Consider the following 13,301-nt stretch of genomic DNA (forward strand, 5'->3'; position numbering starts at 1 on the left):
ATAGCTTTCCTAAAGGAAACTGCCTCATGACTAAAAGTTGCTGCACTGCTTTTTTTTTTTTCCATAATGAAGCTCTATCTCAGAAGAGGTAAAATTTATTGGTCAGTTTATCACCTAATGAAGAAATGAAAGATGAGAAATGAGACTCGGGAATGCTGCTACACATACTAGCTCATTTAAACCCACCATTGTAATTAGCACTTACAAAATAGAACAAAGAAATTGGAACATCAAGGATACTTTCATCGCGTGTTCTTGGAGTTTCTATCTTTGAAATCTTTCTCAAAACACTTAAATGCAGATTTAATATAGGTGACTATATATAATACATAAAGCCAGGCTAGTGCCTTTTAACTGATAGTTGCAGTTGGACTTCTCTGTGATCAACAGCTAATAAAATAATCTTTATCAGCAAAGATAAAAAGAATAAGAGCCCCGAAGATGTTAAAGCAGACATCCTACACAGCGCTATGACGGGACTCGTTGAGCATTCCTCTTTATGGGGACTGAAGAAAAAAGGGAAGGGAAAAGTCTCCAAGTGTCCTACTCACTGTCCCACTGAGAAGGAGGTATTTGGATATTCTGGACAAGGAACAGTAACAGAAAGACAGAGCGTGGATTTAAAAAAAGTTTTTTTCAGGGAGCCAGAAGTTGAGTCATATAATCAAACAGGGTAAAAGAAGAACTCTCTTTCTTCAGATCCCCTAAGTGTACTGCCCTGGACCACAGCTGCGGTTGGTGGCCGGACTTGTTTCATTCACTGTTATAAACATCCTCCCTGTATTCTCTGGTGCAGTAAATCACTTTGAGTTTAAGTGGGAGGCACTACAAAATTAATCTCCTGTCCTCTCCTGCAGTCACAGCACTACTTTCCCTATGACCACATCAGAACCCTCCAAACAGTTGCTATGAAATTATGGGAAGCTCACCCTCCATTTCGGCGAGCTACGTTCCCACCCTGCCCTCTCTTCTGTGCAAATGTGGATGACAATAAATAATGGAATAGTTCCTCTGTAGCCATCTTCTTCTTCTAGATGTTACAAAACAGCTTTTGGTGATGAGTCCCTGCCCCTGCCACCCACTGGTACCCACTCGCACCGTGAAATGGCAGACACATGAAGCACACACGCTCCTGCAGTGAACACCAGCAAACTTTGCTGGTCCCCCTGCAGACCAGGATGACGTATCATTCATCTGAGAAGGTATCTCTACAAAAGGGCCACGAGACATGAGAACAGCAAAACACAAAACTTTAGGTGCCATAATTCTCAACCACTTTTGAGAGAAAAAGGGTGGTATAGGGGAGTTTCTGAAGGAGAAGATCCGGAGGGGCGGATTCCCACCCAGAATAACATCCCTTCTTCCTTGTGCTCTCTGGCATCCATCTTTTGAGTGGTCTGAAACAAATACTTCGAAACACCCAGAAACTTGGCACAATTTCAAATCCACGTACAAATATTAAGTACTCCTCCTGGTTTCAAAAAGATAGTTTGCACCGACACTTTGGCAACTAATTAACTTTGTCCATTTACATGGTTTTATTTTCAGACCTGGCGCCTTGAACTATCAGAGCAGATCAAGAATAGCAATGGGCATTTTGCCTTTAAGGTGAAACAACATCCTAAAGCCTGCACTTTGTTACCAAGGACTTCTAAAATCTGCCCCATCTTGGCCCCCAGGTTCGGCACATCGTTAAATTTAGTCTTAGCTGGAGCAACAGAAGCTCTAAGGACAACTCTGAGGATATCTTTTCTTTAGGACTATTACTAGGTGTTTAATGAGGCAAATGCGTGCTCCTGTAATGTGTAATAGAGACATTTTACGAATTGCAACAAAGCTGAAAGCCGTAATGTAGATGGTATTACATTAGAAACCTCACCTGTGTTGCACATACACCAACCTCGGCTCTCTGAGGCAAAGCTGTCACGTAAGCACTCAACAGATAAATAGGAAAGTTTACCCTACATCCCTCAAAGGCCCCCATTTAAAAAAAGTACATTTAAAATACGCTCTGTACAGCTGTTGTCTTACCATTTGCCTTGTGCTGCACATCTGGCGGAAACTGGTCAGGAACATACCACTGATAGTCTGGCTGCACAGAACAATAAAACATTATTACAGCAATATGGACTTCATAGACACTTCAAACAAAAGAATAGCGACATGATAAAAGTATAATTGTGCTGTGAAGTTTTTTATTAGTCATACAAAAGTAGTTTACAAAAAAAATCTTATATTTAGCTTTATATTTCCACCGATCGAGTCTTTCAGCTTGCTTCCTTTTTTACGACATGTGGTTTAGATGCTGCACTCATTAGAAATATTGGTGTAAACCTTTCTAGATCCCACAAATCAAAAGAAACATTAACAGAAACAAATCAGATTTTAAAAGGGCTAAGGAATAAAGTGCACTAGAAGACACTAGAAGGCATCACATCCTCTGTGCTAAAGAACCCCAGAGAAACCTGCTACACATTGACCTGCAGGTGAAGCTGTTCCAGTTTGAATATGCGTAACACCTGTAACATGTTGCAGTGTGACAGGAATAACCCATTTAATAAAGTTCTCTGCCCTCCTCCCTTCCCCACAGGTTAGCATTAGTGTTACTATAACATTAGTTGTTATCAAATAAGTGTTACTATAACATTAGTTGTTATCAAATAACTTCTTGAAAATACTTGTGGGATGGGAAAAATTCCCATCTTTCTTATAAGAGGAAGTATCGGGAAGGTTATGTCCATGCAAACATAGTTTTGTCCAGCGAAATCCTGGGAGAAATACATACCGCATTATAGTTTATACCACACACCCTGGTAAATGAGGAGCAAATTACCACTAGAGAAAATGATTTTGGGACCAGACGTTTCAGTTGAAGCTGTATTAAGCTGTCTATCTGCTTTAAGTAGCACATGCAAGCTTGTCAAATTTCAGGTAATTACTGCTTCAAATTAGTTAAACTGGGAAAATAATTCTTGTTTTGCAGAAATTACTCTGACAAAATCCTGAGTAGTCCCAAGGAGACTCTTACAGATTTCAACTTGTAGGGAAGAAATTTCATAGACTTCTAAAGAAGTTCTGCCTAAATTAAGATGGCAGGATGAAGCTGTGGATACAGAAAACAGATTTAACTTTTATGTATGCTGTCATTTATAGTTACATAGCAGTAATCACTCTCATACACTGTCAGGAAAAAAGGAGCTATCCTATTTTCACTTAAATTATACCATCCACAGGAATTATGAACTAATTCTGTGCTTGTGGGCAAACAAAATAGGCTTTGATACAAAGCAAGACTCTGCTTTGCTTTAAGCAGAGGTAGTTTTTCCACCAGTGGTTCAAAATACACTTATTTGCATTGCTTTTTGGAGTTTCTGTTGAATTTTCTGTTCTCTGACCTACTCTTCTCTTTCATATGTGCTTACACTATGCAAACTTGAATGAATTTCAGAAAAAAGAGGTGTATTTCATGTCAGACTAAACAAAGTGTTTCTACTAAATGTAAAAAGGAACGAAAAGGTGCAAGATATTAAAAAAATGAAAAAGCAAAAGCACAGACTAAACACACAAGATTACGTACGTTAACTCAGGACACTCATTAAATTCTAGCACCTTTCTTCATTGCTAAACAAATTGCTCAGGGAGGTGTCCAAAGCTCAGAGCAGCAATGCTGCACTCGCACAGACAAAGAATTTCAAAGAAAACTCAGAATGAAACTGGGAGTTACAAAGCAACCAGTCAAACTGACCCCAGCGCTCCGGCAGGAATGGCAAAGTTGTAAACCCAGTGATCCCTCACAGAATTAGAAACCCAGATGATGAAAGTTCAGGGAGAAGAGCCAAAATAATCTGGGACAGTGTCCAAATTGCAGTGAAAAACATTCTGCAATGCGTCCAACTCTGATAAATAGGCAGATAAGCACACTCCTGAAACATAGAAATGACTTGTTTGACCACAGCTTTTCCGTTGGATTTCTACACTCTGAAAGCCTTACATGCATTTTGCAAAAAATCGGCTATAATTTCTCAAATAATAAGCATCTTTCCATATGTGACATCTTTATAGCCAGAAACAGATACTGTGTATTTAAAATGACATTCACCATGTTTAAATGCATTCTCACTAGATTTGAACAAGCACAGCCCACTTAGATAACCCAAAGCACTTCAGAAATATCATTCTTTGAAGCAGTATTTTCCTTGAAATAGAAACTCCCCCTCACATAACCTGCCCTAGTGCAAAGCTGTTGTTCTTCATGCTGAGGAAGACAGGACCCTGTTGTCTGCCAGGAAAAAAAGCAAATTTCCCATTGTGTTAGCCACACTCAGATCACTTCCGCTGATTCTTTTTTTTTTTTATTTTACTTTTTTGCAATGCACAGGCTTGCTTGGGAAAACTGCATTCCTAAAGCATTCACAGCCAGAGCATCTCACCCTCAGTAGAACCTTATTCCTCACGTAATCCCGTTTCACAGCAGCGTACCAGAGGGAAGATACTACTGGGTACAAGCAACAGCATCTGGGATTTTGCCCTTACAGTTTAAGAGCAACGTTGTGAATCCTGCCGATAGCTTGTCTGCCTGCCCCAGAAGGTGTACAGGGAACCTGGGGTCGTGCAGTCTGGCTACAGCAGTATTGCCTGATGGCAGGACAGTTATACTACCTATGAACACAGAAGCCGTAAGTGAAGAAGAAGGAAAGTCATTTTCCAAAGACAGGGCCAGAGAAAGAAATACCCAATGTAAGACACGGAAATAAGACATATTAGTTAACAAGCTTTCTTAGACCAAATAGAGGGAAGAGACCGGAATAATGCTGACCACAGCTACATTCACATTTTTGTTACTATCATTTATGTTGAAGGCCCAGAATTGGGCTCCAGAGAGCAGATCCATACTTACGAATTTGGGCAACTATATAGCTAGAAAGGGCTCTGAATGTGTTGTGGAAGTAAATTAATCTAAGAAATCAGCAAGAGTCCAATCAAGCAACCTTATTTTTTTAATTAAGGAATGACCACCGGTATCATTGAAAACAAATGTATAATAATCCCCTTTTTCTTCTTAGTGGTATTGTAAGTAAACAGTATTTACCAAAGTAAATTTAAAATATATAAGAATATATACTTTAAGTATAACTCATCAACCATTTGTTTAAATTGCTGCAATTTTTCCTCTTTGTGCACAGATTTCTGTTGGTTATGCTTTGATTTGCACATGGTAGCACTCTGTGCAATTCAGTGCCGAAGACACTGGAACAGCAAGGAAGAAAAGAACACGACTATCAAGAGAAAATCAGCATTTTGGGGCAGATCGTAAGGGAAGAGAGACCGTACAGAGATCAGGAAGGCTCTTCCAGACCTAGGGCTAATTCTAAACCCAGTACAAAATCTTGATCTGGACCAACAACAAGCTGGGAAACAACAGATTTAGTTACTGGTGAGGATGGCACTGTGATAGCACCATGTTATTCTCCCGTGGTCACCATGCTTTGAGAAAATCAGCGCCCTTGTGAAATGGGAGACAGCGGGAACCTTACTGAGTGCTGTTGCTGCTCATGTGCCCTGCGAGACGCTGGATGTACTCGAGGATCTTGATAGTGAAGAACCAACCCACAATTCCCACAATTCCCACAATTAACACACGGTGAGAGGAAGAGGGGAGGTGGGTAGCTGGGCCTCTCAGCCTGTACCGGGAGATCTTTTGTCTATCAAAAAATAAGAAAAGCAAGAAGAAAGGCATTAGTAGCAGGATACGATGTCAACAGAATATTCATGTACAAATTCATCAGTAAAAAGCAACAGGGAAGAAACCCTCCTCTCTCAGCATGGGTCGCAATGCTGCTCATTTAGACCCTTCAGGCTGTTCATTATTTTAAAAATGATTTTAAAAAGCTGACTTGTGCCACACCAGAGTCTTGACAATTTACGTGAGAAAATATTGGTTTCAAGATATGGCAAGCACATTTCTGGGTGTTTTCTATATTCAAGAAACATTTTCTTTACACACAGTAGCTTTCAATAGTTTGAAGCGGAACTACATGGACAGGCACTTGCATAACAAGAAAAATAATGTTGGTAAAAGACCAAAGTCAATAGCCTCAAGATTTGGGTCTGCCTTTTCTTAGGCCCTCTGTGTCCCAGCAGAGTCAATAAGAATTTGCCTAAGGACAGAGCAAAGAGGGGTAAAAGATGAGTCACAACTAAATAATTTGACTTAAGAAAACAAACTAATAAATATTCTATATGGTTCCTCTCATGTTTAAAATCCTTCACAAGCTCTGTTTAATCAAATCCCAAGGCAGGAAGAGACAAACAAGATCTCTAGTGTAAACTGTCGATACAATGCAGGGACAGTCAAGTTGTACATACACTTTATACAGCACTTGTACAGCCCTTCAGTTGTGTTGTACATGTGCAGTGCTGTTGGCATTTCTCCTGGTCCAGAGCAGCTGGGGAGGAGTGGGAAAGGCCTTTTAGCCCTATTTGTAGTCCCCCTCTTCACTGTCACTGTTGTGAGAGGTTCTCAGAGCAGCCATTGGCTGGTTGGGGTTGTGCAAGAAATTTAGCCTTTTAGTCTCTAGACAATGCAAAAATATATAGGAAGAAGGTGTCTTTGAGTACTCTGTCTCCTACAAAAAAATTTCTTTACCTTATTGAAGAACCCAGGAGTGGGCTGGTGGGTGGGGGAAATATACCTGAAAGTTATTGCATGCAATGCTAACAGATTTGTCCAAGGTATTTCTATATGCCTGGGATGCCCTGAGTGGCAAATCATGGCATTCCCTCGGGCATTATTATTTTTACACTTGCGTGAAATGCTTCCAAGTACCCATAAAAGCACTGACAAGTCTGGGGCCTTACTGCAGCAGTGCCCAGCATTGGCCAGGATGCCCAACCTGCTCTCCACTCCCACTGAAGCTGATGGGAGCGAGGGGCACTTGACAGCACCTTGCCTCTGATACTACTGCAAGACCCTACTAGTATCAATGCGTGGCTTGGCTGAGAATAAGCCAATACTGAAGTTTCTGTTTCACAACAATGTTGGGGAGGACAATAAATCATCTCAGAACATTCTTTTAAAGCATTGCACAATTTTGTCAAGACAAGAAACCTCGAAATTTCATCATTTTTAAAGGGGATTGAGAAAGCTTGGAGTTTTGCATGCCATGATTTTACTATGGCTTCCTGAATGTCTGTGAACAGAATACTGACACTACTGTGAAGAGATAAAAAGGATGTTGCAACAAAAAAATTATTGCAGTGGCTGCTCAGCTAATTTGGATGGAGACAGTTTTTTTTCCTCGGTGATATTAACATTACTCTGTAATTCCACTGCAGAGGTCAGGATTCATTACAGAAGCTTTTATTTCAAAAGTTGGTTTGATGTTACAACTCTTATATCAAGTGCCAGTGAAACAATCAACAGTCCTCTGGATTTGTTTTTGGTTCCCCTCCCTCTATTTTAAGATATGTTTGAAGAGTTTTTGCAATAAATACTCCCTTCATCTACTTAATTTGGAAGTCATCTCTAATAATTTCTCATCTTCTTACTGCATTACTTCAGAATGATTTCATCCCAGGTGGTGACCTCATATAAAATCCAATGTCAATTAATGGAAGCCAGAAAGCCTTGGGTTGTGTGGAAAGTGAGAAAATAAAACTAAAATACACATGTGCTGGCAATGGTAACTTTGTTTTGACTCATACCTGAGAGTTTAGTTTATTCAGTTGAGACTGTAATCTCTTGTTAATTTTCTGCAATGCTTCTTTCTCCTCATTAAGTCTTTCTCTGTCAGATCTCTCCTTTCTGAAGTCTTCTTCATATATTTGTACCTGCAATCATTATGACCAAGTACGTGAATTTCAGCAGAGCCACAATGGACATTTTCATCCACTTTGTTGTTTGGTTGCTTTTTAAACACCGGCCAAGCAGCGGAGTGCATTCCAAAAGGGTCCCTCCTCTTTACAATCCTGCAACAAAAAGTTTCCCTCATCTTTTTTATGACCAAACTGACAAGTAATGGTGATTCTCCAATGGCACCCATCAATCGAAACAGTCCACAGCTTCAGTATTTGTAGACCCTTGTAATTTAAAAGGCTGACTGGCAGATATCATTTTTAAATATTATAAATAAGATAACAAATACTGAAGACATCGATCTTTTTAAGGGATAAACAGTAGTAGGACAAACATTTTACCAACATTTTTTCCAGTTTTCACTTCAATTATGAGCATTTTTAACTCCCCCCCCCCGAATCTCAGATGCAAGCCATTAGCATCCTGGTGGAGACAGGAGGTGCTGGCACAGCACGAAAAACTGACTTCTGGCATGCGGTCTGACAGAACGTTATCACCTTATCCAGCCTAACGATGAGCCACTATCATCAAATAACATCCTGCCTTTTTATGGCCCACTGAATACCATTGGCCTTGAGCCTGCTTTGCTTTACGCCTTTTCGTAGTTGTCTGCAGGTTTACCTTACCCACGGCACTAGTTGTCTAACCAAGGTGTGGCCCAAAGGACTAATCTGTGCAGAATAAGTGATAGTATTTAGAGCCGTGGTCACATATTAATGACCAGAAGACTTGGACTAGTCAGGACTGTCAGGGAATTTAGAACTTGGCTGAAGCACTGTGGGGAAAAAAAAAATACTCTAGGAGGCTATCGTGCCCCAGATGTTAGAAACTGTATGTGGGAAAAATAATTGGCCCATGTACCTTTTGTCTGCAATATAGGACTTCTAATTCACCCTCTCAAACTGCAGCCCGAAGTATCTACCCGCCCCAACATAGAAGCAGAGGGGAATGTTACATACACAATTCAAAATGGAAATACAGAGGTATGACCCTGTTCCTAGAAGACAAACTGCCTTTTAAATACCGAAGAATGCAATGTCTTAGCTCTTCATATGTCGCCAGGAATCATAGCACTTCATCCCATTAGAAAATATCTGACCACCCCAGGCACAGGCAGCGAGCACACGGATTCAGAAGCAAAACACAAATCTGTAAATTAATTGCCATTAAGCTGACTGGCTTAATTCTTCAGCTAATGGGCAGGCATCCGCCTGGTAAGAAGCTGCAGGTTGGTGGCACTTCTACTGACAAATAACAGCAAAAGCACGTTGGGGTGGGAACCACCACCAGAACTTTCAGAAGTCCTTTCATGTCCTCTTGGTTGGTCACTAAAGCCCGCTGACAGTCTATTTCCAAAGAACTTGCTTGCTGTGGCTCATGCCCTGCCTGTCGTACAGATCCAGTTTTCTTTTTGCTGGCAGCAGCACTATGGCTTCACAGGAGGACTAAAGAAATATTAATACCTCAGAGGAAGAAAAAAGTCAACACAGGGCTCTATAAATTATTTTCACAACTTGCCTGTTGCAGCTAATTTTTCCAAGGTTTTTTTCTGGACCCGATGGTCCCCCACTAGATATAACCCCCTTCCTGAATAACACTGTGTAAAAGGCACAAAGGCTTTCTGTGTGGCCGCGAGGGGACTCAGATCCACAGCCTGTGCCTGGAGGAGGCATGCGCGCCCCTGACCCTCTGAAGCAGAGGAAAAGCTGTCGCTTGGGGAAATCTAGGTCTCTTGTACCCCTGTCCATCTACATGCTTCTCTCCTCAGTATTTCCTCATTTCTTCTTTTCCGATGCCCTCTCTGCTGTCCCACCTCCCTCCCACTCTCCAGCTGTACAATCTGCTGAGGCTGCAAGGGAACCACTTTGTCACAGTTTTGCCATATATTCTGTTGCCCTGAGAAAGAGGGGGACACCTCCCAAGGAATGAATGCCTTCATCTCTTCTGTTGTGGCCAGGGATGGGCTGATGACAGCCAAGCTCTGGTGAGGCTCTGTCACGTCGCTGTTTGTCCCAAGAGTCCCTCCTCTGTACAGTTAGAGCCTCCTGCTCCATTTCGTGCAGAAGGAAGTCTGGACTCACTGTACTGATTTATACAACTAGAAAAAGACATTCATAAAATGGATACCCCATGAGAATTTTGAAAAAAATTGGTTTACTCTACTTTATTGTGTAGAATGAAATAACTCATTACTGTACAATCAAGTGCAGGATTTTATTCTCCAGCATGTGGCAAGCATTACATTAGAGAGCAAAATCTGGCTCTGCTGTCAAACGTGACAGAAACAAGTATTTTATTCCCATTGAACAAAATTCCCATTCTGATCACATCCATTTGCGTGTCAATAATGTTAACCCTAACACTGTCCAAGATGACAGACCTAAAACGTAAAATTATCTGAAAAGCATCATGGTTTTAAACAGATTCTTTCATACGGAAAGAAAAAGAGTGCACAAAGCACTTGAATTGCTCAGAACAAAGATCAAAAAAAATGCACTTCTCCACAGTGATTGATATGCAGGTTACGGATGCAAATGTTTTGTCTCACACTTTGAAAAACTGCAATGCCAACACTCTACTTTTCCAAGACTAGGAATTCTTAGATAATTCACTAAACTTTCAACTTCTACAAAACAAGGAGCAGAAGACACAATCAGTAACTCATGAAGTTTAGCATTCTCTCTGGATGAAATTCAGCCCCCAGCAGACAGCTGGCAGGACGTCTCCAAGAGTCAGGAGAGCCATTCTGCTGCTTCGAGCCCTACGTAAGTCCTTGCTCCAGTCCTTTGCAAGGACTCAGTTTCACTTCGTGGACACTGCTGTGACGACAGCATCTTAGGAAACAGCATTTGAACGGGCTACGGCTAAACTGGCTCTTCCTTTCAAAAACTCTACATAGCAAGTCTACCAGGCACAATTCCTGGGGGAGAGGGCAAAATTATTTTGTATGAAATCCATCCTTACTTCCAGCTGTTCTCACCTGCTGTCTGAGAACTTCAAGCTGAGTTCTCATGTCCTCAAGGCTGTTCCTGTCACCCTTCTCTGAAGGAGTCCCAAGAACAGGTGAGTGCTGCTTTTTCAACACATCCAGAAGGGCCTGCAACATCAAACAGCAAAATTACTAAACAGAGATTCACTACATGAAAAAAAAAAATCCTTTTAAATGATTAGAATGTTTGCCCTCTACATAAACAGATTAGAGTGACTCACAGACTTGTGGGGTTTTTCCCTTCACTTGCAGTTGCTTCAATTATGTACTTTGGATATAAACCCCATGAATAACATATATGCATGACTAGGTCCAAATTTTCAAAGTGCTCACACTACATCCGTGAATTTGAGACAGTGTCATTTAGGGGCCTGTGCTTTTACTTATAACTATAACCAACATTTACCTATGGAAATCACAGCTGCAAATCTCATTCATAAACACCATTTCCCTGTGCAAGTCACAATTTGGGAAAACAAAGACAGGTGTCTAAACTCAGCTGAGGCCAAAAAAAAGCAAACAAAAACCCCAAGAACGTAAAAGCAATATTCAAAGATGGCTAAAAATGTGACTACAGTAAAGTCTGACTGAAACTTTTTTTGCACTAAGAGTACAAATTTCTTCAACTGGAACCGAAGTAAACCCTCTGGTTGAGAGGAAGTTATGTAGTCTCTATAGCTTGTCACTAGAGGGAGTTATGAATACACACACTGCACTGATAATGCTCTTACTCTATTTTTCAGTCAAATTCTGCCATAGTTCTTTGCAGATTTTATTTATTTTTAACAGTATTACACAGCTCTCCCTTGGACTGGGATAATTTTTAAATTGCTCTTACCCCTCTCTATCAATAACCACACACTACACTTACATATTTCTCATTTACTTTAGTACAAATATTCACCATTCAGTACTTTTCAATGTCTCTCACACAAGATATGGACTCAGCTAACTTCATCCATTTTAGAAAGTTCAATTCCTGCTAATGATCCCCAGCTCCCCCCTTGCTGGCCACGCTCCATTCATGCCGTAAGGGAAGGAGGGAAGATAATTTGGAGGGGGAAGAGGCAGAGGGGGAAGTGGCCAAGCAGGAGAACCAGTATCTAAAGTAACACAAGGATTAGTATTAGTTATCAGAAGGCCAACAAAAAAATAAAATTAAAAAAAAAATAGCACTTTCCATGGAAAGCAGAGGCTTTTTATCTGATGAGCTACTGTCCCTAAGAATTGTGCAGAAGAGAAATTGGTATAATAGTGGCAAAGTTTGTGTGCCATGTCAATACATAACTAAGGTTGAACATAAACATGGGAGGATGAAGATACAGATAGCTTATTGATTAATCCTCCTTTTGCCCCTTTGAGCCACTGCTAATCCCTTTTAGGCTATGACATTGTAGTGCTCTGCACAAATAGTAAAACAAATAAAAAAAATCCGGTGTTTAGATTGGGCATGGATTGCCAGCAGCAGCAAGAGTTGGTGAAGTTTGACAGTATTGAGGTACGTGTGATACATTTCCCTGGCTGACTACCAGCCAGACCCTTTCCCAGGTGTGTGGTTTGTTAAGCGTACTGCTGAGGACAAAGACAAGTGAAACGTCCTTTTCTTCTTCCCCCCGCCTTCGCGGGATACATCTCGACCTTGCTGACAACCACAGAATCACAAGACTCATTTGGGTGGCAGGGGACCTCTGGAGGTCCAAGCCCCTGCTCAGAGCCGGGCCAGGTAGGTCAGGTTGCCCAGGGCCTGTCAGCTGAGTATTGAGCACCTCCAAGGAGGGTGATTTCACAGCTTCTCCAGGCAACCTCTTCTAATATTTGACCACCCTCAAAAGAAGGTGCTTCAGATGCCCTAATTCAAAGATAACTGAGTGTCCTGCTTCCTTTACAACATACCATTTTCCCAGTCGTCTGCTGCACCTACTTTTTATATGGCTCTGTCTTCTGTTCAAACTCCTTCACTAGGACGTATCTTACTGATCATGGGCATCCTGACGTTACCAAATGGTAACGCACCTTCACAATTGAAGTACATATAGTCATAAGCTGTTGACGGTTCTCCTAATTCTTGAACAAATGTCACTATATTGACTATTTTTCTTGCAGCTCACTTCCTAGAATCATATCATGATATAGACATATGAGGTATTTGGGCAGTTATTCAGGGTTTTTTTGTTTATTTGGGGTTTTTTTGAGGAGGCTCTACATCCCAGGATTACGGTGAAAAACCCAGAAAAATCCAGAAAATTCGATCTTCAAAAGGTTAACAGTAGAGAAAAATAAGGTGAGGATTTTTTTAAACCGCATTTGGAAGCAATGCTGTGAGACCCCGTTTATCACTTCAAATAAAATAACAAACTGTAGCATGAATAAAGCTGAATTGGTTTCGGGTCATACTAAACCCAGATCAAAATCTTTGAGGAAAGATTGTAAGAGACATGCTGAGAACTGCTAGGTATG

The 13,301-nt window shown here is 40.9% G+C and overlaps 1 protein-coding gene across 1 annotated transcript in view; it reads right to left on the reverse strand.

Annotated features, from left to right (window-relative positions):
• The window catches only part of TNIP3 (TNFAIP3 interacting protein 3), a 42,436-nt gene that overhangs the window by 6,426 nt on the left and 22,709 nt on the right, over positions 1-13,301 (reverse strand). Inside the window, 5 exon segments of the mRNA XM_009334947.1 lie at positions 2,032-2,092; positions 5,688-5,702; positions 7,422-7,452; positions 7,688-7,830; positions 10,836-10,952. Coding sequence (XP_009333222.1) covers positions 2,032-2,092; positions 5,688-5,702; positions 7,422-7,452; positions 7,688-7,830; positions 10,836-10,952 — 367 coding nt within the window.

This window comes from Pygoscelis adeliae, unplaced genomic scaffold (assembly GCF_000699105.1).
Source record: "Pygoscelis adeliae isolate BGI_AS28 unplaced genomic scaffold, ASM69910v1 Scaffold31, whole genome shotgun sequence".
Taxonomy (NCBI): domain Eukaryota; kingdom Metazoa; phylum Chordata; class Aves; order Sphenisciformes; family Spheniscidae; genus Pygoscelis; species Pygoscelis adeliae.